At 45.8% G+C, this 26,681-nt stretch overlaps 1 protein-coding gene across 1 annotated transcript; it reads left to right on the top strand.

The window, feature by feature from the left end:
- Positions 1 to 1,398: 1,398 nt before the first annotated feature.
- Positions 1,399 to 22,747, top strand: LOC129823041 (adenosine 3'-phospho 5'-phosphosulfate transporter 2-like). The gene is made up of 8 exons (XM_055881710.1): positions 1,399 to 5,139; positions 5,793 to 5,914; positions 6,305 to 6,459; positions 15,116 to 15,223; positions 15,508 to 15,611; positions 16,392 to 16,464; positions 16,620 to 16,731; positions 22,291 to 22,747. The coding sequence occupies exons 1-8, from the start codon at positions 4,921 to 4,923 to the stop codon at positions 22,316 to 22,318; spliced, it is 921 nt and encodes a 306-aa protein (XP_055737685.1). The 5' UTR covers positions 1,399 to 4,920; the 3' UTR covers positions 22,319 to 22,747.
- The last annotated feature ends 3,934 nt before the right edge of the window (positions 22,748 to 26,681 follow it).

Genomic DNA, 26,681 nt, shown 5'->3' with positions numbered 1-26,681 from the left:
TGTGCACAAAGTAATGAAATAAGAAGTTATGGATCTTCTGGCACTGGACAAGGTAGGACCAAACTTATCAATACAGTCAAGACTACAATCTGTGATGTGAACAAAAATAAAACATGTTTTTTCTGCTTTGCACCGACTGATTAGACTACGAATGTAGTTTCTCTATGCCTCTCTGCATTTCACTTCTCACCTGCTCTGGTGTAGTTTTTTAAATAAATCCGTATTTTACTAGGTAAATTGACTAAGAACACCTTATTTATAGCGACAACTTTGGAAATAGTTACCCTCTCCATCCTCAAAGTGATGGCCTTGTGGAGCACTTCAACAAAACGCTTGGACAACAGCTGGCCATCGTCTCTTCCAAACATCAGCGTGACTTGGACAAGCACCTGCCTATGGTCCTCATGGCATGCCGCTCTGCTGTTCAATACTCCACCTCCTGCACGCCTGCCCTCCTCATGCTGGGGAGAGAGATCCGCACCCCAGCGGAGATGGCGTTTGGTCGGCCCCTGGATAGCCCTCCTGTTCCCCCGGGGCCGGAGTATGCCCGGAGACTCCAGGACCGCCTGGAGACAGCCCACACTTTCGCCAGAGAGCAGCTGGTGAATGCAGGTGTGAGGCAGAAGAGGAACTATGACGTGCACACCCGGGGAAGGCACTTTGTGGCTGGGGAGCTGGTCTGGGTCTACAGCCCCCTAAGGTAAAAAGGCAGCTGCCCCAAGTTGGACAGCTACTGGGTGGGGCCCTGCAGTGTGCTGGAGAGGGTAGGGGAGGTTGTTTACCGGGTGCAGCTTCCTCCCAGGGGGAGAAAGGTGACACTGCACCGGGGCAGGTTAGCCCCATACAGAGGGGCCTCTTCTCCCCAAACCCCAGGGACCCCCACAATTCCCCTCTCTGGCAATGACATTCTCCAGGCACCCACCCCCAGGTGCCGCAGACAAGGCTCCAGACAGCCCACTCCCCCTGTCTCCCCCCCTGTGTCACCGCGTGGTTCCCCAGAGCCACGGACTGTATTACCCGTTCCCGCTTCCTTGTCCCCCATATCCCTGCCTTCATCCCCTGGTTCCCAGAGGGGCACTCTGCGACCATCACGGCCACGCAGACAAAGGAGACCTCCAGGTCGCTTCAGAGACTTTGTTTGTTCCCTCGGGGACGAGGGACTTTGTGGTGGGGGGGCTGTGTAGCGACCCGCACAGACAGCTGTGTGTTATGTGTTAGGCTAGTAGGTGGTTGTGTTGTACTGACCAGTACCCAGTGTTCACGGGGTCCGACATGCCAATCAACCTGCTATCGGCCAATCACGGGAATGCCTGGAATGTTCTGATGCCGGGCATCGTGGCGGTTGGCGGAGTGGCGTGGAGGGGGGTTGGGCAGGGGGTGGAGCATTGGAAGTTAAGACCAGGTTCAGCCTTTGTTCTCTCTCTTACGTCTGGCCTTCACAAGAGAAGGTCACGATTGGCTTGTCGTTATCTTTCATTTATTTGGCGTGGGCTACGGCCAAAGAGTAGCCTGTGTAAAGTTGGTTTAATAAACCGTCAATTCGTAAACTCAATCCTCTGTCTGGACAATTGTTCTTTTATGATCTAGTCAGGTCATTACAATACATTTTTCAGAAAAAGCAACTTTCTAAGCATGCAAAGAAGTTAGCACATTTTTATTTTGAATTGCGAAATAACAGCACTGCTGGTAATAAGGCAGGTCAGAATGTATGTCATTGTATTTTGTGGTCGTTTAAGGATTTGCCACACAGCTCACTGCAGTGCTTAGCTAGCTAACTAAGGACACTAACATTACATGACGAAAGTATGTGGACACCTGTTCGTCGAACATCTCATTCCAAAATCATGGGCATTAATATGGAGTTGATCCCCCCTATTGCTGCTATAACAGCCTCTACTCTTCTGGGAAGGTTTTCCACTAGATGTTGGAACATTGCTTAGGGGACTTTCTTCCATTCAGTCACAAGAGCATTAGTGAGAGGGGCGATTAGGCCTGGTTCACAGTCGGCGTTCCAATTCAACCCAAAGGTGTTCGATGGGGTTGAGGTCAGGGCTCTGTGCAGGCCAGTCAAGTTCTTCCCCATTGATCTCGACAAAGAATTTCTTTATGGACCTCGCTTTGTTCGCGGGGGCATTGTCGTGCTGAAACAGGAAAGGGCCTTCCCCAAACTGTTGCCACAAGGTTGGAAGCACATAATCATCTAGAATGTCATTGTATGCTCTAGTGTTAAGATTTCCCTTCACTGGAACTAAGTGAAGCCTAGCCCAAACCATGAAAAACAGCCCCAGACCATTACTCCTCTTCCACCAAACTTTACAGTTGGCACTATGCATTGGGGCAGGTAGCGCCCCAATGCTTAGGCATAAAGTTCCCAACAAACAGCTGACATTGCTTCCAGAGGCAGTTTTGAACTCGGTAGTGAGTGTTGCAACCAAGGACAGATGTGAGCTTGTGTGACCTGCCACTTCGCAACTGAGCCATTGTTGCTCCTAAACGTTTTCACTCTACAAAAACAGCACTTACAGTTGACCAGGGCATACATTTGACCAATTGACTTGTTGGAAAGGTGGCGTCCTATGATGGTGCCATGTTGAAAGTAACTGAGCTCATCAGTAAGGCCAGTCTACTGCCAATGTTTGTCTATGGAGATTGCTTCATCTTCTATGAGGTTTAACGGCAGTTGGCATCCAATGTGTTGTATTACCGCCACCTACTAGACTGGAGTACAACTCCCTTGTACTTTACTTGAAAAAGAAAAATTTACTAAATAAATACCCGACCATCTAGCACTATACTCACTCATTTCAAAATTGTATAAAATAAATGAACATCCCCCTACTCCACTAATTAAATGTATTTATTTCTACCTGATACCATCACCCTGAAAGGATGAGACATCACCACTTAACACATCCTGTAACTCTTCTGCCGTCAAGTCTCGCACACCCAAATAACTCTCTAGCTGCCACCACAAACTCAATTTTCTGAGACTTCCGATCCATCCCTGCAGTACGATTAATTACCATTGCTATAAATGCTAAAAATCACTTTTTGGCCTATCCCTCTGTACTGGTATATCTCTACTACTCTCACCACTCCTCCCCCTTAAGCCATCTTCCTCTACTTTCTTCACTGCCTCAGCATATGACAACTTCGGCTCTACTCTAACCCTGGAAATATCAACCTGCCTCTCTCGCATAGGACATTTCTGATCCCCAGCTCCATGGGCACCCCTACAATTAACACATTCCACTTCTTTCCCCAATACTACACATTCCTTTGTCTCGTGCCCTTCTGCACATTTCTCCCACCTTGGACCCTCCCTCCTACACACTGCTGCCACATGCCCATAAGCTTGACACCTGTAACATCTCAATGTGTTCGGCACATACGCTCATACAGGATAACTTCTATATCCTAACTTCACTTTGTCAGGCAAAGACTCAACTTCATAACTCAAAAAGAACAGACATTGACTCTTCTGTTTCCCCGCTCTCGCCACACTGTCTGCGTCGCATCAAACGACTAGCATCACACACACCGGGAATCTTTGTCCTCAGCTAGTCAACGTTCATATCTACTGCTACCCCAGTTATCACTCCTTTCATTGGTGCCATTTTCTTGAGAAGGAAACTATTCACTTTTCTTGCCCCCATTCGTTTTACTTCGAGAGCATTCTTCCTCTGCCCAACTGAAATACAAACAGTTATCACTAGACCCCCTCTAGTTACCCTCACCGATTCCACATGACCCAACTCTTTTTTCACCCACCGTAAAACCACAAATGGATCAGCCAAAAGGCAAGAGTCCACTTTCTCCATAAACTTCACTCCTACTGTCACACTCTTCTTCATCCTGATCCTCGGTGCATACCTCGGTCTCCGATAACTTTACCGCACCTACCACCTCCGATACTTCACCCTCATTCACTGCCATTTCTCCTCCTGTCATCAGCTCCCTCTGCTTACACTTTCTACCATTCTTCTTTGACAAACCATCTCCCTTTTTATCAAGCTCACCCTCTTCTTCCCTCACTCTCTTAGACCTCTTCTCCCTCTCTTTTTCCCTCCATTCCTTCTCCGTTTTCCAAGTACACATCTCCTTATGATAATACTACCACTTCATCCCTGACACCCATCTTGTACTTTCTTTCTCTAGGGACTCCATTTTCCCCTTCTGGAGTTCTGCTCATGTCCCCAATAACGTGCCTACAACAACACAACTGGGCCTTCCGACCTTCCAATACAATTCACACCAGTCCGCTTCCTCATCTTACTCCAGCCCCTCTCTGTCTCGTATCATCGTCCTTTGGAGATTGCATAGCTGTGTGCTTGATTTTATACACCTGTCAACAACGGGTGTGGCTGAAATAGCCGAATCCACAAATTTGAAGGGGTGTCCACATACTTTGGTGATGTATTGTAGCTAGATTACTATCTTATTAGCTAGCAATGAATCATTGGCGTACTCAATCATATAGCTAGCTAGCTGGCTTAGTAGTGCTGCACATCTGGAATAGTCAAATCCAGAGACTCCCACGGAAATCAGATCAATGATAATTGCACTGTTGCTGTCCTTGATTGTTACAGGTAAGTTCTCTAGCTAGCTAGCTATGCCAGTTCTGAATTGACAATGTGTGTCAGTGATTCCTAATACGATGTTGCCTACTATCTAAGCATGCGAGTACACAGACAACTTCTTAATCTTCCCACCCTCAATTTAAACCATCAAATTTCAATTAATAGCCAGGTGTTTATTTGCTGAAATGTGTGCTGTTGCCCAGCTATTAAAAGGGACAGGCAGGCTATTTGAGACTGCATTTAATTGAAGTTTTACGGTAGTCTGTGACAGTCGCATCTTTCGCAACATAAGTAATGAAACTGCCTTGTTCCTGTCTTTGATCTCCAGCCCCCAGACACCATGAGTGACAAATTCGGCCCGATGAACTACAACAACGCCCGGAAGCATCTGTCTATCACCATTCCGTCGTCCAGTGAGGTCACGATGTCTCCGCACATCAAGTCTGTGGAGGAGCTGAGAGTGCTGGGCATTAACCTGAGCAGCTTCAACACAGCTACCCAGTTCGGCATCTGCACTGTGGGCATCTTCCTCTTTCACCTCCTCTATGGCTACCTACAGGTAAGCTGAGGTGTATTCACTAGGAATCAAGCAGAAGCAATCGGCGAGGGACCTACCTGAAACTAGTTTTCGTTGCAAAACATTTTCCGTTGAGATTGTTTTTGCAACAGTGTGCACGAGTGATTACACCCCAGCCTGACCCTGACTAATTTGTTTGTGGCGGATGTCCGCTAAGCTATGAGCCAGAGGCTCTGTTCCAATATCCACGCTTTTTTGAAGAAGTGTGTTTTAGGTAGTGTTATATTGCAAGAGCATGATAACTTTGTCACATTCTTCACTCTAGCCTGAATGGTCACGTGTACTCTTAATCTCAACCTGGTATAGTCATAAGAGGAGATTAGTTTAGTTTCTAGGTTCCTTCCTTCTAGGGGGTTTTCATGGAAACTGTGCTTTCACTTCTGTTGTGCTTGTTCCCCTGTGGAGGCCAGGTGTCTATAAAGCCCTTAGTTAAAGCTGTTCATGTAAAAAGGCTTTATAAAAATGCATTTGATTAATCAATCGATTCACCTGTACAATTGGTGGTTGCCACATGCAAAGTACTTTATCACCAAGCCTCACTAAGGATTCTATGAAAATCCACAGGAAAATTAATAATTTACCTCACAGTAAGCCTGAAAAGAGACTTAGCAAAATTTGTTTGTCTGTTTTTTCAGGGGCTAATATTTTCCATGGAGGGTTTCAAGCCCTTTGGATGGTACCTCAGCCTTGTACAGTTTGGGTTCTACTCCCCGTTTGGACTGGTGGAATTGCAGCTCACACAGGACAAACGGAGAAGGTAAACAAGGAAATGCAAGAGAATTGAGTTCCATTAAGCCTCTGCGCTTCAGCAAACAAAAGTAGGACGGTGTTCACCAACAAAGACGGGAATCCAAAAGTAGGACTTTCCCCGAGAATAACGTCCATAAACGGACTAGCCTATTTCATGGTTAATGGTGTTTAAGCACTATAAAAACAGATTTACTTAATCATAGAATGATGATCAGTCTCTATCCCGTTAACTATACATATTATGTTAATTAGCTATGTGCCTTATAACGCCAAAGAATATGACCTGTGATCTCTCACAAGACCTCTCTATATCAACAACACTTTGTTTTGTTTTGCTAGAAAACCTTTTGTTTTTGATGGCATCCCACAAGGCTAATTGCTCCTTTTCTCTTTGCAGAATACCAGGGAAGACATACATGATCATAGCATTTCTAACGGTGGGGACCATGGGCCTATCAAACACCTCACTGGGTTACTTGAATTATCCTACACAGGTCATCTTCAAGTGCTGCAAACTCATTCCTGTCATGATAGGAGGGATATTCATTCAAGGTAAGTGGATCGCTGTTTGTATGAGAGTACGTATTCACAAAGGGTTTCAGAATAGGAGTGATAAAGGACCAGTTTAGCCTTTTAGATCACAATGAATAAGATGATGTGGACAGGGGGGAATCTGATCCTAGACCAGCACTCCTACACTAAGAGGCTTTATGAATACGGGCCCTGATTTTGACATGAAGATGCTGCCTGATAATGCTGTGATAATGAACTTATAACACTAGAGGAAAAAACAGAAGAGGAATAACTGTCAACCATAAGAGATGCACTGTCTAGAAACCTATACGTGTCTTACCTCACTGTCTAGAAACCTATACGTGTCTTACCTCACTGTCTAGAAACCTGTACGTGTCTTACCTCACACTGTCTAGAAACCTATACGTGTCTTACCTCACACTCTCTAGAAACCTATACGTATCTTACCTCACACTCTCTAGAAACCTATACGTATCTTACCTCACACTGTCTAGAAACCTATACTTGTCTTACCTCACACTCTCTAGAAACCTATACGTATCTTACCTCACACTCTCTAGAAACCTATACATGTGTCTTACCTCACACTGTCTAGAAACCTATACGTGTCTTAGATCACACTATCTAGAAACCTATACGTGTCTTACCTCACACTGTCTAGAAACCTATACGTGTCTTACCTCACACTCTCTAGAAACCTATATGTGTCTTACCTCACAATGTCTAGAAACCTATACGTGTCTTACCTCACACTCTCTAGAAACCTATATGTGTCTTACCTCACACTGTCTAGAAACCTATACGTGTCTTACCTCACACTGTCTAGAAACCTATACGTGTCTTACCTCACACTCTCTAGAAACCTATACGTGTCTTACCTCACACTCTCTAGAAACCTATACGTGTCTTACCTCACACTGTCTAGAAACCTATACGTGTCTTACCTCACACTGTCTAGAAACCTATACGTGTCTTACCTCACACTGTCTAGAAACCTATATGTGTCTTACCTCACACTCTCTAGAAACCTATACGTGTCTTACCTCACACTGTCTAGAAACCTATACGTGTCTTACCTCACTGTCTAGAAACCTATATGTGTCTTACCTCACACTCTCTAGAAACCTATACGTGTCTTAGATCACACTGTCTAGAAACCTATACGTGTCTTACCTCACACTGTCTAGAAACCTATATGTGTCTTACCTCCTTCGATGTCGGCTCTTCCTATCATTGTGAAGCAGAATTCACCAAGCGTTGGAGTGTTCACCCACTAATAGGGAACGTGAGCTGTGTTAGACCGTCGTGTGACAGGTTAGTTTTACCCTTTTACCCAGTTTTACCCACGTATTGGAGGACCTGAGCCCTGGGACCATACGTCGGGACTGCCGGGCGTGGTGGCTCCTTGCTGTCCCCAGTCCGCCTGGCCTTACTGCTGTTCCGGTTTCAGCTGTTCTGCCTGCCGTTATGGAACCCACACCTGTCCCAGACCTGTTGTTTTTCAACTCTTAATGATCGGCTATGAAAAGCCAACTGAAAATTATCCATGATTATTATTTGACCATGCTTGTCACTTATGAACATTTTTGAACATCATTGCATAGTTCTGTTATAATCTCCACCCGGCACAGCCAGAAGAGGACTGGCCACCCCTCATAGCCTGGTTCCTCTCTAGGTTTCTTCCTGGGTTTTGGCCTTTCTAGGGAGTTTTTCCTAGCCACCGTGCTTCTACACCTGCATTCTAGCTGTTTGGGGTTTTAGGCTGGGTCTCTGTACAGCACTTCGAGATATTAGCTGATGTAGGAAGGGCTATATAAAATAAACTTGATTGATTGATTGACCTCACACTCTCTAGAAACCTATACGTGTCTTACCTCACTGTCTAGAAACCTATATGTGTCTTACCTCACTCTCTAGAAACCTATACGTGTCTTACCTCACACTGTCTAGAAACCTATACGTGTCTTACCTTACACTGTCTAGAAACCTATATGTGTCTTACCTCACACTCTCTAGAAACCTATATGTGTCTTACCTCACACTCTCTAGAAACATATACGTGTCTTACCTCACACTGTCTAGAAACCTATACGTGTCTTACCTCACACTATCTAGAAACCTATATGTGTCTTACCTCACACTGTCTAGAAACCTATATGTGTCTTACCTCACACTGTCTAGAAACCTATACATGTGTCTTACTTCACACTAGTTACGCCCTCATCTCCAAGCACTGACCACTGTTCAACTTTTATTTCGGATTTCCGTCCGTACTTTTTGGGGGAAGTTGTTTGTGAGTGTGGAGTTTGAGGAGGCCTAGTTCTTGGTATTCTGCCTTTCATCTCCAAGACACTGTCTTCATAAAGGCGATCAGAGGCTTGTTTTTTTGCTTTCCTTTCACCCCCTCCCTGCATTGGCGATGCGGTCCACTGGTCCCCCAGGGGGGCTAGTTGGAAGCTCTACTGCGTTCGCACAGGATGCGAACGAGATCTGATGTGAACCCTTCAAAGGAGAGCAGAGGGGGAATCAAAGCACGCCAGACCAACCTGCTGCGTCACCTTGTCACCCCCAAGGCAACTATCGGCCTTTTTGGGAAGACTCTTCAGTCTCCTCTTCCTTTCGTTTTACATGTGTTCAACACAAACCAACCTCAACCCTCTCTCTTCTCCTGTTTGGATTTGATTGAGTTGAAAAGTCCCGTAGAAAGTTTTTTTTAAATATAATTTTGCATGGCTGAACTTGTTCAAAGTGCCGTGTGCACCTACCAACCTTTCACATTCAGATTTAGTGTTTAATAGTCACATGTACTGGGTTGCAGGGGAGACTGCAGGGTACAGTGTTTAATAGTCACATGTACAGGGTTGCAGGGGAGATTGCAGGGTACAGTGTTTAATAGTCACATGTACAGGGTTGCAGGGGAGATTGCAGGGTACAGTGTTTAATAGTCACATGTACAGGGTTGCAGGGGAGATTGCAGGGTACAGTGTTTAATAGTCACATGTACTGGGTTGCAGGGGAGATTGCAGGGTACAGTGTTTAATAGTCACATGTACAGGGTTGCAGGGGAGATTGCAGGGTACAGTGTTTAATAGTCACATGTACAGGGTTGCAGGTGTGACTGTAGGGTACAGTGTTTAATAGTCACATGTACAGGGTTGCAGGGGAGATTGCAGGGTACAGTGTTTAATAGTCACATTTGCAGGGGAGATTGCAGGGTACAGTGTTTAATAGTCACATTTGCAGGGGAGATTGCAGGGTACAGTGTTTAATAGTCACATGTACAGGGTTGCAGGTGTGACTGCAGGGTGCAGTGTTTCATAGTCACATGTACAGGGTTGCAGGTGTGACTGCAGGGTACAGTGTTTAATAGTCACATGTACAGGGTTGCAGGTGTGACTGCAGGGTACAGTGTTTAATAGTCACATGTACAGGGTTGCAGGTGTGACTGCAGGGTACAGTGTACATCTTAGGCACTGAGCTCCAACATGCAGGACTAAGGGAAATTAGATAATGAAAATGGTAATAAAAAAACAACAAACGAAATAGCTCTATATACGTAATTACAGTTGAAATCGGAAGTTTACATACACTTAGGTTGGAGTCATTAAAACTTGTTTTTCAACCACTCCACACATTTCTTGTTAACAAACTATAGTTTTGGCAAGTCGGTTAGGACATCTACTTTCTGCATGACACAAGTAATTTTTCCAACAATTGTTTACAGACAGATTATTTAACTTATAATTCACTGTATCACAATTCCAGTGGCTCAGGAGTTTACATACACTAAGTTTTAAACAGCTTGGAAAATTCCAGAAAAGTATGTCATGGCTTTAGAAGCTTCTGTTAGGCTAATTGACATCATTTGAGTCAATTGGAGGTGTACATGTGGATGTATTTCAAGGCCTACCTTCAAACTCAGTGCCTCTTTGCTTGACATCATGGCAAAATCAAAAGAAATGAGCCAAGACATCATAAAAAAAAGTCTGGTTCACCCCTGGGAGCAATTTCCAAATGCCTGAAGGTACCACGTTCATCTGTACAAACAATAGTACACAAGTATAAACAGCCGTCATACTGCTCAGGAAGGAGCCGCGTTCTGTCTCTTAGAGATGAACGTACTCTGGTGCGGAAAGTGCAAATCAATCCCAGAACAACAGCAAAGGTGTAACGGCAGTCCTCCTCCTCTTCATCTGAAGAGGAGGAGTATTGAGGGAACCAAGGCGCAGCGTAGTGAAAAGACATATTTTATTAACGAAACACGAACTTGACTAAACTAACAAAAAACAACAAACGGTGTAGACAGACCTAGACGACGTACTTACATAAAACAAGAAAAACGCACGAATAGGAACATAGGCTACACAAACCGAACAAACCGTAAACAGACACGGGTACACAGACACGTGTACACAGACACGGAAGACAATCACCCACAACGAACACTGTGACAACGCCTACCTAAATATGACTCTTAATTAGAGGAACGCCAAACACCTGCCTCTAATTAAGAGCCATACCAGGCAACCCAAAACCAACACAGAAACAGAAAACATAGAATGCCCACCCAACCTCACGTCCTGACCAACTAACACACATAACAAACTAACAGAAATAGGTCAGGAACGTGACATAACCCCCCCCCCATAAGGTGCGAACTCCGGGCGCACCAGCACAAAGTCTAGGGGAGGGTCTGGGTGGGCATCTGACCACGTTGGTGGCTCAGGCTCCGGGCGAGGTCCCCACCCCACCATAATCCATCCTAGCCTCCATCTCCCCCTAAGAATGTCCACCCTCATTTTACCCCCACAAAATCCCCTTAGTAACATCAATGACAGGGACAGCACCGGGACAGAGAGATAGATCAAGACAGAGGGATAGCACAAGACAGAGGGATAGATCAGAATAAAGAGGTAGATCAAGATAGAGAGGGAGATCCTGATAGAAGGGCAACTCCGGACTGAAAGGCAGCTCCGGACAGAGAGACAGCTCTGGACTGAGGGGCAGTTCTGGGTATATAGCCGTTTCTGGCTGAAGGGCAGCTCATGGCTGACTGACGAATCTGGACGCTCATGGCAGGCTGACGGCTCTCGACGCTCATGGCTGGCTGACGGCTCTCGACGCTCATGGCTGGCTGACGGCTCTCGACGCTCATGGCTGGCTGACGGTTCTCGACGCTCATGGCTGGCTGACGGCTCTCGACGCTCATGGCTGGCTGACGGCTCTCGACGCTCATGGCTGGCTGACGGCTCTCGACGCTCATGGCTGGCTGACGGCTCTCGACGCTCATGGCAGGCTGACGGCTCTCGACGCTCATGGCTCGCTGGCGGCTCTGGCAGATCCTGTCTGGTTGGCGGCTCTGGCAGATCCTGTCTGGTTGGCGGCTCTGGCAGATCCTGTCTGGTTGGCGGCTCTGGCAGATTATGTCTGGTTGGCGGCTCTGGCAGATCCTGTCTGACGGACGGCTCTAGCGGCTCCTGTCTGGCGGGCGGCTCTAGCGGCTCCTGTCTGGCGGACGGCTCTGTAGGCTCATGGCAGACGGGCGGCTTTGCAGGCTCATGGCAGACGGGCGGCTTTGCAGGCTCATTACAGACGGATGGCTCAGACGGCGCTGGGGAGACGGATGGCTCAGATGGCGCTGGGGAGACGGATGACTCAGATGGCGCTGGGGAGACGGATGGCTCAGATGGCGCTGGGGAGACGGATGGCTCTGGCCGGATAAGGCGCACTGTAGACTTGGTGCGTGGTGCCGGAACTGGAGGCACCGGGCTAAGGACACGCACCTTCATACTAGTGCGGGGAGCAGGGACAGGGCACACTGGACTCTCAAAGCCCACTCTATACCTGGTGCGTGGTACCGGCACTGGTGACACCGGGCTGAGGGCAAGCACATCAGGATTAGTAGGGGGAGAAGAAACAGTGTGTACAGGGCTCTGGAGACGCACAGGAGGCTTAGTGCGTGGTGCCGGAACTGGAGGCACCGAACTGGATACACGCACTACAGGGAGAGTGCGTGGAGGAGGAACAGGGCTCTGGAAACGCACTGGTAGCCTAGTGCGTAGTGTAGGCACTGTAGGTACTAGGCTGGGGCGGGGAGGTGGCGCCGGAAATACCGGACAGTGCAGGCGTACTGGCTCTCTTGAGCATTGAGCCTGCCCAACCTTACCTGGTTGAATGCTCCCGGTCGCCCGACCAGTGCGGGGAGGTGGAATAACCCGCACCGGCCTATGTAGGCGAACCGGGGAAACCATGCGTAAGGCAGGTGCCATGTATGCCGGCCCGAGGAGACGCACTGGAGACCAGACGCGTTGAGCCGGCCTCATGACACCTGGCTCAATGCCCAATCTAGCCCTACCAGTGCGGGGAGGTGGAATAACCCGCACCGGGCTATGCACTCGTACAGGAGACACCTTGCGCTCTACTGCGTAACACGGCGCCTGCCCGTACTCCCGCTCTCCACGGTAAGCCTGGGAAGTGGGCGCAGGTCTCCTACCTGCCCTTGGCCCACTACCTCTTAGCCCCCCCCCCCAAGAAATTTTTGGGTGTTACTCACGGGCTTTTTGGGCTTCCGTGCAAGACGAGTTCCCTCATAACTCCGGTTCCTCTCTCTCTTTTCCTCCACTCTCCGAGCTGCCTCCAGCTGTTCCCATGGACGGTGATTCACTTTAGCCCATGGTCCTTCTCCGTTAAATATTTGCTCCCAACTCCACAAGTCCTGTATACTTCCCCGTTGCTCCAAATTACGCTGTTTGGTTCTGGATTCTTGGTGGGTGATTCTGTAACGGCAGTCCTCCTCCTCTTCATCTGAAGAGGAGGAGTATTGAGGGAACCAAGGCGCAGCGTAGTGAAAAGACATATTTTATTAACGAAACACGAACTTGACTAAACTAACAAAAAACAACAAACGGTGTAGACAGACCTAGACGACGTACTTACATAAAACAAGAAAAACGCACGAATAGGAACATAGGCTACACAAACCGAACAAACCGTAAACAGTCCCGCGTGATGCAAACAATTACACAGACACGGAAGACAATCACCCACAACGAACACTGTGACAACGCCTACCTAAATATGACTCTTAATTAGAGGAACGCCAAACACCTGCCTCTAATTAAGAGCCATACCAGGCAACCCAAAACCAACACAGAAACAGAAAACATAGAATGCCCACCCAACCTCACGTCCTGACCAACTAACACACATAACAAACTAACAGAAATAGGTCAGGAACGTGACAAAAGGACCTTGTGAAGATGCTGGAGGAAACAGGTACAAAAGTATCTATATCCATAGTAAAACGATTCCTATATCGACATAACCTGAAAGGCCGCTCAGCAAGGAAGAAGCCACTGCTCCAAAACCGCCATAAAAAAGCCAGACTACGGTTTGCCAGATCGTACTTTTTGGTGAAATGTCCTCTGGTCTGATGAAACAAAAATAGAACTGTTTGGCCATAATGACCATTGTTATGTTTGGAGCAAAAAGGGGAAGCTTGCAAGCCGAAGAACACCATCCCAACCTTGAAGCACGGGGGTGACAGCATCATGTTGTGGAGATGCTTTGCTGCAGGAGGGACTGGTGCACTTCACAAAATAAATGACATCATGAGGTAGGAAAATTATGTTGATATATTGAAGCAACATCTCAAGACATCAGTCAGGAAGTTAAAGCTTGGTCGCAAATGGGTCTTCCAAATGGACAATGACCCCAAGCATACTTCCAAAGTTGTGTAAAGTGGCTTAAGGACAACAAAGTCAAGGTATTTAAGTGGTCATCACAAAGCCCTGACCTCAATCCTATAGAAAATGTGTGGGCAGAACTGAAAAAGTGTGTGTGAGCAAGGATGCCTACAAACCTGACTCAGTTACACCAGCTCTGTCAGGAGGAATGGGCCAAAAATCACCCAACTTATTGTGGGAAGCTTGTGGAAGGCTACCCGAAACGTTTGACACAAGTTAAACAATTTAAAGGCAATGCTACCAAATACTAATTCAGTGTATGTAAACTTCTGACCCATGAAAGAAATATAAGCTGAAATAAATAATTATCTCTGCTATTATTCTGACATTTCACATTCTTAAAATAAAGTGGTGATCCTAACTGACCTAAGACCAGGAATTTTTACTTAAATTAAATGTCAGGAATTGTGAAAAACTGAGTTTAAATGTGTTTGGCTAAGGTGTATGTAAACTTCCGACTTTAACAGCCAGTGTGACGTGGGCCTCTCTCAACTCACGCTGATATGAGGCAGAGTGGCGACTTGTCTGCCAAGTGCTCCCCTCCTATCTGCGCTCAGAATTGCATCTATCTAGCCAGCGCATTTACGTTTTCCACTTGACCCATATGGAGGGGTGAGAAGACACAGGCTCCATCTGTCTCCACCTGTTCTGTTGTTTCCCCCATCTTGTCACAAAGGGAAATGCCCTCCGAAATTTCAAAAGTTTAGTTCACCTTTCGTTTCAAAGGTTTTTGTGATTGGATGTCAGTCATGACAGATGTTGGATCAATTGGAATCATTAAAAAAAGTTCTCGACACTGAGATCCACTTGGTGTATTCAACGTTCTATCCAAGTGGAACGCGTCAGTCGAGTAGTCTCCCTGAATTCAAAGTCAGCTGCTATGGAGAAATTCCCTTGACTCTGTATCCTAACACCTCTCTGTTTTCTAGGGAAACGGAACAATCTGGCTGATGTATTGGCTGCTCTCTGTATGAGTCTGGGACTCATCTGGTTCACTCTAGCTGACAGTAAAGTAACACCCAACTTCAATGCAACAGGTAACACGTGAATCTTAATCTGTTGTGTATCTATTGGTAAATCGGCGGAGTGGTTACGACACTGTTTAGCTATGGATCAATCCTTTCACCATTCAAATAAGTTTAAGACAAGAACGTGTATCAAAGTAATCAGAATGCTGACATTTATGAGCATGGGCCAAATTAAGCCTAGTACTTGTTACCTGGGCTGGGACTGAAGTACTTTTAAATGTGAAGTTTGAACTCCCTAAAGATGAGTGCTGTTATTGGTTACAGTGGTACACCTGTTTTTTCTGGAGTTTTAGGTGTCCTCCTCATCTCTTTGGCTCTGTGCGCTGACGCTGCCATTGGGAACGTGCAGGAGAAAGCCATGAAGCTCCACAACAGCTCCAGCTCTGAAATTGTACTGGTAATTTGGTATTTTATTAGACTCCCCATTAGTTGTTTGCGAAAGCAGGAGCTACTCTTTCTGGGGTCCACACAAAACCAGAAACATTACATAATACAGAACATTAATAGACAAGAACAGCTCAAGGACAAAACTACATCACTTTTTTTTAAAGTGCACGTAGCCTACGTATCAATACATTGTCACGATCGTCAAAGGTAGAGAGTGAGGACCAAGGCGCAGCATGTGGAAAATAAGCCATCTTCTTTTATTTAGAAGAGAACCAACACAAAACGAAACCACTTTAACAAACTAACAAAATAACAAAACTGACGAACGTGAAGCTACGAATGAACTAGTGCATACATGCAACATAGAACATCGACATAGACACAGCGACAATCACCCACAAACAAACAGTGAGAAACAACCTCCCTATGTATGTCTCTCAATCAGAGGAAAACGAAAACACCTGTCTCTGATTGAGAGCCATACAAGGTCAATTAACCCTTTAACCCAGCATAGAAACACAACACATAGAAATGCCCACCCAGCTCACGCCCTGACCAATAAACACATACAAAACAAGAGAAAACAGGTCAGGAACGTGACATACATACACATGAACTATCTAGGTCAAATAGGGGAGAGGCCTTGTGTCGTGAGGTACTGAGGACCTGCCTTAAAACCAAGCTGGTATATTTATATTGCAAACCCTATTGTATAAACTGTCCGGAATCACCTGAGAAATGTATCAGACTTATGTGAGGTGTTATTAAAGGCTTTGTATTCCTGTTCCAGCGGTTGTGGGTACATATTGACAGGCCTGTTTGGTGTGGGTGGATTGGGACCAGCAGTGGCCTTTTGCTCTCAGGTTAGTGAAACCCTCTCTGTCATGTTTCATCATAATAGTTGAAGCATTCACCGTTCTGTAGTTGTCATTTGTTTGATGCACACTGTGGACAACGTATGAATTTGGTAAAAGATGTTGATGTGACAATCTATTTTATTTTATTTTTTATTTTTCAGCATCCTGTGATGACATACGGTTATGCATTCTTCTTCTCTCTCACGGGATACTTTGGCATTTCATTTGTGCTGGCCTTGATCAAACTTTTCGGAGCCCTGGTCATAGTCACAGGTGAGAACATCATTCAGGTCTGGGGGAAAATGCTTTGCTTGTGGAACCGCACAAAAGAACTCGTACTCTCTGTTTATGTTTCAAAGTGTTCAATTGAACAGTTCCCATTGTTTCCTATGACTAGTCCATATTTTAATTTTAAAAAATGTTTTCATTCAGAATGTGAATTTTTGGACCAATGGAACCTTGAGTTAGAACTCCCCTAAGTAAGTATATGGCTCCACAGAAAGGCCCCTGACTTGTTATATCCTTACTAACCCTCCGACTCTACCTCTAAATTCTAAAAGCATAAACTTTTGACATTTCGCAGTGGTAAAAAAGCCACATCAGATTACTGAAATTAAGCTAGATTAGAGTGATCGGAATCTTATTTAAAAGTTCTGGAAACTTCCAGATTAATTTTGACATTAATACTTCATACCCATCCCGGATCCGGGAGCATCCTCATCAAAAAAGCTGACTAGCATAGCCTAGCCTAACGGGACAGGGATATCATATAATATAATTTCATGAAATCACAAGTCCAATACAGCAAATGAAAGATAAACATCTTGTGAATCCAGCCATCATTTCCGATTTTTTAAATGTTTTACATCGAAAACACTATGTATTTATATTAGCTAACCACAATAGCCAAACACACAACGGCATATTTTCACTATGTTTCCACCGCATAGGTAGCCTTCACAAAACCCACAAATAGAGATAAAATTAATCACTAACCTTGAACAACTTCATCAGATGACAGTCTTATAACATCATGTTATACAATACATTTATGTTTTGTTCGAAAATTTGCATATTTATAGCTACAAATCCTGGTTTTACATTGCAGCCACCATCACAAATAGCACCAAAGCAGCCAGAATAATTACAGAGAGCAACGTGAAATAGATAAATACTCATCATAAAACATTTATGAAAAATACATGGTGTACAGCAAATGAAAGATAAACATCTTGTGAATCCAGCCAATATTTCCGCTTTTTTAAGTGTTTTACAGCGAAAACACAATATAGAATTATATTAGCTCATCACAATAGCCAAACACACAAAGCTATTTATCCACCGCCAGCATAGATTTCACAAAAACAGCAATATAGATAAAATTAATCACTAACCTTTGAACAACTTCATCAGATGACAGTCTTATAACATCATGTTATACAATACATTTATGTTTTGTTCGAAAATGTGCATATTTATAGCTGCAAATCGTGGTTATACATTGTGAATATGTAGCAACAATTCACCAAAATCTCCGGAGATATTTTGGACAGTCACCTAATCTAATCAAAGAACTCATCATAAACTTTACTAAAAAAATACATGTTGTACAGCAAATGAAATATACACTGGTTCTTAATGCAACCGCTGTGTTAGATTTTTAAAAATAACTTTACTACAACATACAAAATGCATTATTGTGAGACAGCGCTCACATATTCTCCGCCCTGTTAGGGTCAACATATTCCACAGAAATACGAAATAACATCATAAATTGTGTCTTACTTTTGCTGAGCTTCCATCAGAATGTTGTGCAAGGAGTCCTTGGTCCAGAATAAATCGTTGTTTGGTTTTAGAATGTCCATTTCTTCTGTCGAATTAGCAACCTTGGCTAGCCATGTGGCGCGAACATGCCCATCAACTCTTGGCGCAAAGAACGAAAAATTCCAAAAGTCCCAATAAACGTTGAATAAACTGATACAACTCAGTTGAAAAATCCTACTTTATGATGTTTTTATCATATGTATCAAATAAAATCAGAGCCGGAGCAATTCGCCGTGTATACCGAACGCTCTTCAGAAGACAATGTCGAGGTCCCCCGCACGCAGTCGACAACAAACAAAATACCGGACCTGCCACTCCAAAAGCTCTTATTCGGCCTCAGATCAAGCTAGACACCCCATTCAACCTTCCACTGCCTGTTGACATCTAGTGGAAGGCGTATGAAGTGCATACATATCGATAAATAAAAGCCAGTTGAATAGGCAGGCCCTGAAACAGAGCCACGTTTTCAGATTTTTCACTTCCTGTATGGAGGTTTGCTGCCAAATGAGTTCTGTTTTACTCACAGATATAATTAAAACAGTTTTAGAAACTTCTGAGTGTTTTCTATCCAATAGTAATAATAATATGCATATTGTATGATCTAGAACAGAGTACGAGGCCGTTTAATTTGGGCACGATTTTTTCCAAAGTGAAAACAGCGCCCCCCTATTGACAAGAAGTTAACTGCAAGACAAATGTCAAAGTAATCACCAAAGTAGTCATCACCAAAGTTTAAAAAATGTCTATTTCCTTGATGTACTTTGGATGTGACAGACTTAGTGTAATAGCTGTCGCTTTCCTCATCCTCAGATGAGGTGAGGAGAGAAGGATCTTCGGACCAAAATGCGGAGTCAGGGAAATATGCCATCTTTATTATATAACACGACGTAGACTAAACAAAACAAAACACTTTCAACACTTACAAAATAACAAAACGACGTCGACGCAACCTGAACATAAACTTACATAGACAAACGTAAACTCACGAACAGGAACGGACATCGAAACATACGAACAGCCAAACAGTCCCGTTTGTGAATATATATCGAACAACACGAAACATCACAGGAGACAATCACCCACAAACAAACAGTGAGAATGCCCTACCTAAATATGACTCTTGATTAGAGGAAAATGCAAACCACCTGCCTCTAATCAAGAGCCATACCAGGCAAACCGAAACCAACATAGAAACAGATAACATAGACTGCCCACCCAAAACACATGCCCTGACCAAAAACACATAAAAACTAACATAAATAGGTCAGGACTGTTACAGTACCCCCCCCCAAGGTGCGAACGCCGGGCGCACCAGCACAAAGTCCAGGGGAGGGTCCGGGTGGGCAGTTGACCACGGTGGTGGTTCCGGTTCAGGACGCTGTCCCCGCACCACCATAGTCACTCCCCTCTTCTTTCTACCCCTTCTACTGACCACCCTAACACTACCTTCCCCTAAATAAACAGCTAGCACCGGGACAAGGGGCAGCACCGGGACAAGGGGTAGCACCGGGACAAGGGGCAGCACCAGGATAAGGACCATCACTGGAATAAGGGGCAGCACCGGGACAAGGGGCAGCACCGGGACAAGGGGCAGTACCGGGACAAGGGGCAGCACCGGGACAAGGGGCAGCACCGGGACAAGGGGCAGCACCGGGACAAGGGGCAGCACCGGGACAAGGGGCAGCACCGGGACAAGGGGCAGATCCCGGCTGAAGGACTCTGGCAGGTCCATGCAGGCTGACGGCTCTCGACGCTCATGGCAGACTGACGGCTCTCTACGCTCATGGCAGGCTGACGGCTCTCGACGCTCATGGCAGGCTGACGGCTCTCGACGCTCATGGCAGGCTGACGGCTCTCGACGCTCATGGCGCTCTGACGGCTCTGGCTGCTCATGGCTCTCTGACGGCTCTGGCTGCTCATGGCTCACTGACGGCTCTGGCTGCTCATGGCTCTTTGACGGCTCTGGCTGCTCATGGCTCTCTGACGGCTCTGGCTGCTCATGGCTCGCTGGCGGCTCTGGCAGATCCTGTCTGGTTGGCGGCTCTGGCAGATCCTGTCTGGTTGGCGGCTCTGGCAGATCCTGTCTGGTTGGCGGCTCTGGCAGATCCTGTCTGGTTGGCGGCTCTGGCAGATCCTGTCTGGCGGGCGGCTCTAGCGGCTCCTGTCTGGCTGACGGCTCTAGCGGCTCCTGTCTGGCGGATGGCTCTGTAGGCTCATGGCAGACGGGCGGCTTTGCAGGCTCATGGCAGACGGGCGGCTTTGCAGGCTCCTGGCAGACGGATGGCTCAGATGGCGCTGGGGAGACGGATGGCTCAGATGGCGCTGGGGAGACGGATGGCTCTGGCCGGATACGGCGCACTGTAGACCTGGTGCGTGGTGCCGGAACTGGAGGCACCGGGCTAATGATAAGCACCCTCCTACTAGTGCGTGGAGCAGGGACAGGGCACACTGAACTCTCAAAGCGTACTCTATACCTGGTGCGTGGTACCGGCACTGGTGGCACCTGGCTGAGGGCACGCACCTCAGGACTAGTACGGGGAGAAGTGACAGTGTGTACAGGACTTAGGAGACGCACAGGTGGCTTAGTGCGTGGGACCAGAACTGGAGGCACTGAACTGGATACACGCACTACAGGGAGAGTGCTTGGAGGAGGAACAGGGCTCTGGAAATGCACTGGTAGCCTAGTGCGTAATATAGGCACTGTAGGTACTAGGCTGGGGCGGGGAGGTGGCGCCGGAAATACCGGACCGTGCAGGCGTACTGGCTCTCTTGAGCATTGAGCCTGCCCAACCTTACCTGGTTGAATGCTCCCGGTCGCCCGCCCAGTACGGGGAGGTGGAATAACCCGCACCGGGCTGTGTAGGCGAACCGGGGAAACCCTGCGTAAGGCAGGTGCCATGTATGCCGGCCCGAGGAGACGCACTGGAGACCAGACGCGTTGAGCCGGCCTCATGACACCTGGCTCAATGCCCAATCTCGCCCTACCAGTGCGGGGAGGTGGAATAACCCGCACTGGGCTATGCACACGTACAGGAGACACCGTGCGCTCTACTGCGTAACACGGTGTCTGCCCGTACTCCCGCTCTCCACGGTTAGCCTGGGAAGTGGGCGCAGGTCTCCTACCTGCCCTTGGCCCACTACCCTTTAGCCCCCCCCCAAGAAATTTTTGGGAGTTACTCACGGGCTTTTCGGGCTTCCGTGCAAGACGAGTCCCCTCATAATTCCGGTTACGAGCTTGATTCTCCGGCTTCCATCCACGTCTCCTAGCTGCCTCCTCATACCAGCGCTCCTGGGCTGTGGCTGCCTCACTCTTCTCACGAGAGCAGCGATATTCTCCAGTTTGCGCCCAGGGTCCTCTACCAGACAGGATCTCCTCCCAAGTCCAGAAGTCCTTGTTGCTCCGTCGATTTTTCCCATACCGCTTGGTCTCTGTATTTTGGTGGGTGATTCTGTAATAGCTGTCGCTTTCCTCATCCTCAGATGAGGTGAGGAGAGAAGGATCTTCGGACCAAAATGCGGAGTCAGGGAAATATGCCATCTTTATTATATAACACGACGTAGACTAAACAAAACAAAACACTTTCAACACTTACAAAATAACAAAACGACGTCGACGCAACCTGAACATAAACTTACATAGACAAACGTAAACTCACGAACAGGAACGGACATCGAAACATACGAACAGCCAAACAGTCCCGTTTGTGAATATATATCGAACAACACGAAACATCACAGGAGACAATCACCCACAAACAAACAGTGAGAATGCCCTACCTAAATATGACTCTTGATTAGAGGAAAATGCAAACCACCTGCCTCTAATCAAGAGCCATACCAGGCAAACCGAAACCAACATAGAAACAGATAACATAGACTGCCCACCCAAAACACATGCCCTGACCAAAAACACATAAAAACTAACATAAATAGGTCAGGACTGTTACACTTAGATTCAAGGTTGTGTGGTATTATATTTCTCACTTTTCTGTCTTTTGTTCATTTCAGTGACGGACATATAGAGCCCCACCCATAAACATTCCCAGGAGGAGAACATGGATATGGTGCACCTACGAGACTCTGAAATGGAAGCTGGCTTCTTAGCTAACCTTAATAGCACAGTTTTGCACTGTAAGTGACTATGACTTTAGCCTGTTCAAGGCGAAGGGGGACGAGACGGTTGAAAGATAAGCTATAAACTTTTATTGAACTGATCATGTCCCGAAATTGAATATTTATTTTCACCTGCATGTGCCAGAAGACAACAAAAACAAATGTTTTTCTCAATCATTGTCTGAGAAATGTCTTCTTATGGTTTATTTGTAATTTATATCCAATTGTACAAAATACCGCTCCGCAGCACATTGACATCTTGTCATGCTCGGAAGTGTATAAACGTGTCAACTACCATATTTGCGAACAATTTATTTTGGTGAAAGGTTAGCTCTTTTTACATTAAAAACAAACTGGGAAGTTTATTCAAAAGGTTTTTTGTTGTTGTGTGTTTTCATTTATTACAGCGTAAGTAACTAGCTTGCCAGTCATCTCTTATCCATTGGCTGCAGAGGAGAGAGTTGAACGGCTGCCAAGGATCTTCTCAGATGTTTACCCATCAGATGGCCCCGGGCTTGTTTTATTAGTCATCCTGGAATAAGATGGCACTAGAGCGAAAACAAGCATTGTTCAAAGGGTTTGGCGTTAGACCTAATTTGGATGAGTGGAACATCACGTGTATGTTGGTGTGTCAGGGTGACGTTCGGGAGAATGTTAGATTGTCTCCTCTAGGAAGGAATGATGCAATCAGCACCTGGATTTTTATTGAGGCATGGGGTGGATGGTGATTACTTATCATTTTTAGGGGTTGATAATCCCTCAGCAAATCATGTGGTGATATTTTAGATCCAATTGTTTTAATTGACAAACATACATCTTGGTTTCTTCGGTTTCTGCTATCCTCAAAGGGAAAGAGAGAGAAATCTGTGCAACCTATGGCGTTAGAATACATATGGTTTCTACAGATGACAACGCAGGGCACAGGTTGTCATCTGCCAAGAGATCCAGACCCATCTATTCCCATTCAGTTCAGCTGGTACAGTTTTGTCTGTTTTACACCACAGAGCCTTTGATGTGCTACCACCACTCTGGTGAACAAACAGCTCCACTCTGGGAAAAGACTAGCAGGAAGATTGAGACATTCAACTTGCCTTCCCTAAAGGGTGGACTCTGGTCTACATCTAAAGGGTGGACCCTAGTCTGCATCTAAAGGGTGGACCTTAGTCTGCATCTAAAGAGTGGACCTTAGTCTACATCTAAAGGGTGGACCTTAGTCTACATCTAAAGGGTGGACCTTAGTCTACATCTAAAGGGTGGACTCTGGTCTACATCTAAAGGGTGGACTCTGGTCTACATCTAAAGGGTGGACTCTGGTCTACATCTAAAGGGTGGACTCTGGTCTACATCTAAAGGGTGGACTCTGGTCTACATCTAAAGGGTGACTCTGGTCTACATCTAAAGGGTGGACTCTGGTCTACATCTAAAGGGTGGACCTTAGTCTGCATCTAAAGGGTGGACTCTGGTCTACATCTAAAGGGTGGACCTTAGTCTGCATCTAAAGGGTGGACTCTGGTCTACATCTAAAGGGTGGACCCTGGTCTACATCTAAAGGGTGGACCCTAGTCTACATCTAAAGGGTGGACCCTGGTCTACATCTAAAGGGTGGACCCTAGTCTACATCTAAAGGGTGGACCCTGGTCTACATCTAAAGGGTGGACCCTGGTCTACATCTAAAGGGTGGACCCTGGTCTACATCTAAAGGGTGGACCCTAGTCTACATCTAAAGGGTGGACCCTGGTCTGCGTCTAAAGAGTGGACCTTAGTCTAAAGGATTTAACTGACTTGGGTATTATAGGTGCAATCTGTAAGATTTTGCCAATACAAATAGTCCGTCAGCTAATTAAAAATATTTGAGGGAAAATGACACTGGTCCTCCGTAGCTTGGTGTGAAATTACAATATTAGCCAGCTCTGTAGGTGGCAGGATACTGCTCTGTTAGAGGTCTAATGGAAGTGGAGATGTTACGAGCTGACATCCCGGCAAGAAAACAACACAGGGCAATTAGTAATTTGGTATTTCATAAAAGCTGTCACATTCTCAGTGCTGACAAAGTGATAGATCCTCCTCAAGGTTCTAGTGTCTCCAGGCTACAGTGGAACCCTCACAGGACTGTTCATTTGGGTTCATCTATGGAGTGGCAAGTGTTATGCAAATGTCTGCCACCCTCTTTTTCCTGCAAAAGGCAAAAATCGGTTGTAGAGATATTTTGTGGATTCTTTAGAACATTTATGTGTTTTTGAACGACACCAGAATAAATATTATTAAATTAATTCTTTCCAAAATATTTTTGGGGAGATATTGTTTGACTTGATACTGTGGTGACTTCATACGATGTGACAACCATGGATGGATAGGCTATCATTCGATGTTAGGTTGAGAGGTTGGTGTTATGATGTTAGGCATCACACCTCTGTTGTCATCTGTTGAGATGCAGTAGCCTGTGGTTCCTTCCATGATGCTGAGGGAGGGAGCAGTAGAACTTCTTCCATCCCTCTGAAAGGTCATTATGGGATAGAAAAACCCTGTTGACCCATGGCTACGTATACCATTTGTCTTATAGCACATCAACATTTTTTTACAAATAAATAAGGCTAACCCCCAGTTTGAAATGCAGCATATTAATCATGCATCAAATGTTGCATATTTTGACTATGATGTCCCCGTCAACTTTGCGTAAACAGATCCTAATTAACATAAAATCATATTTAGAGAGAATGTAAAATTGGCCAAAAATAGTATTGTGTAATAATCACCAATAACACCTTTTAATCCTAATATATGACCACCGGTGGTAGGAAACAACCTCCCAGAGGGTTCAAACCAACACATTCCTTTGAATAACCACTCAATAAATGGACACAAAGTAGTAGTACAGATATCTCTGTCTTTGTTTCTGCCTCTTGTCCTCTCTCTCAGTCTCTCTCTCTCTATCACCGCCTCTCTCTCTCTATCACCGCCTCTCTGTCTCTATCACTACCTCTCTGTCTCTATCACCACCTCTCTCTCTCTCTCCGCCTCTCTCTCTCTCTCTGTCACTGCCTCTTTTTCTCTCTCTCTCTCTATCACCGCCTCTCTCTCTCTTTCCCTCTCCCTCTCTCCATCTCTCTCACGCCTCTCCCTCTCTCTTATTAAGGTCACCTGTTTACCTGGGTCCAGTGACCTCTGCGCTGTTCCGCTGGCCTCTGCTAATAAATCATGTGAGTTGTCTACAGCTCATCACAGCAGCAAATAGGGTGGTATATAATGTTGTCCGATTCAAATTGCCACAGTGGGGTGGTCTGGCAGCCTATTCGTTACAGCTCTTAGTTCAGCGGGAGCAGCCGTTTTCATCCTTGGGTCTGGGTGGTTGTGAGAGAGTAGTCGCAGGACATGGAGGCTGTGTGGGTGTACTGCAATACTGGGCTACCACCAGCTAGTAGGCTTAGCGTAGGTCATGAGATCTCCCTGTGTGCCTCACACAGATCTGAGTTGTAGTCAGTTGATGGCTTGGGTAGATCTGTGGAGACTGGAGAGGGTTAAGTTATTAAATAGGATGATATTGGGATGGATGGACATACGGATGGGCAAAAAGAAGGATACTAAAATGAGAAGGACAGAAGGATACACAGAAGGATACTAAAATGAGAGATATTACTCAATGTAGGTAGCCAATCATTTGTACTTTGTAGGGCATGGTTCCCCAATAGGCGGCCTGCTGAGCATTGTATTTTTCCCCCAAAGATTTCTGAGCAACACTTTTATTTATTTATTATTATTTATTACGTTTTCGTTGTTGGACATAAAATACTGTAAAATCACCAGGAAATCAGCTCGAAGTTATTTTAATTTCGGAAATCTGTCCCCAAATATTCCCACGCATAAACAAAGGCATATGTGATAGTACAGTATCTGGTACCCCAGTGTAATCAAGGTTTGAAATTATTCTGTTTTTGTCAAATCCTATATCTGTTTGGGTTTGTTGCGGTCAATTTACAGTGTTTCCGGCACCCCGACTCTCCACACAAAGAAAAATTGGCCCACGGTTGAATGTAATCGGGGACTCCTGTTGTAGGGTAAGTAAAGTCAACACAGATTCTTTCAACAGAAGTTTCCTATCATGTTGAAGTGCGGCAAAACCTGGGTCATGCTCATTTGGACACACCGTAGCAAAACGTTTTGCAACAGAAAAAAAAAGAAATTAGCATTAATTTTCTTTTTGGACAAGTTCAAAATAGTCAGCTACTGAACACCCTTTCTTGACGCTGGGCCTTCCTCCAACATGAATCCAGTACACTTCCCCACAGCAG

Source organism: Salvelinus fontinalis, chromosome 25, assembly GCF_029448725.1.
Source record: "Salvelinus fontinalis isolate EN_2023a chromosome 25, ASM2944872v1, whole genome shotgun sequence".
NCBI lineage: Eukaryota > Metazoa > Chordata > Actinopteri > Salmoniformes > Salmonidae > Salvelinus > Salvelinus fontinalis.
This window is presented reverse-complemented; position numbering and strand designations above follow the sequence as displayed.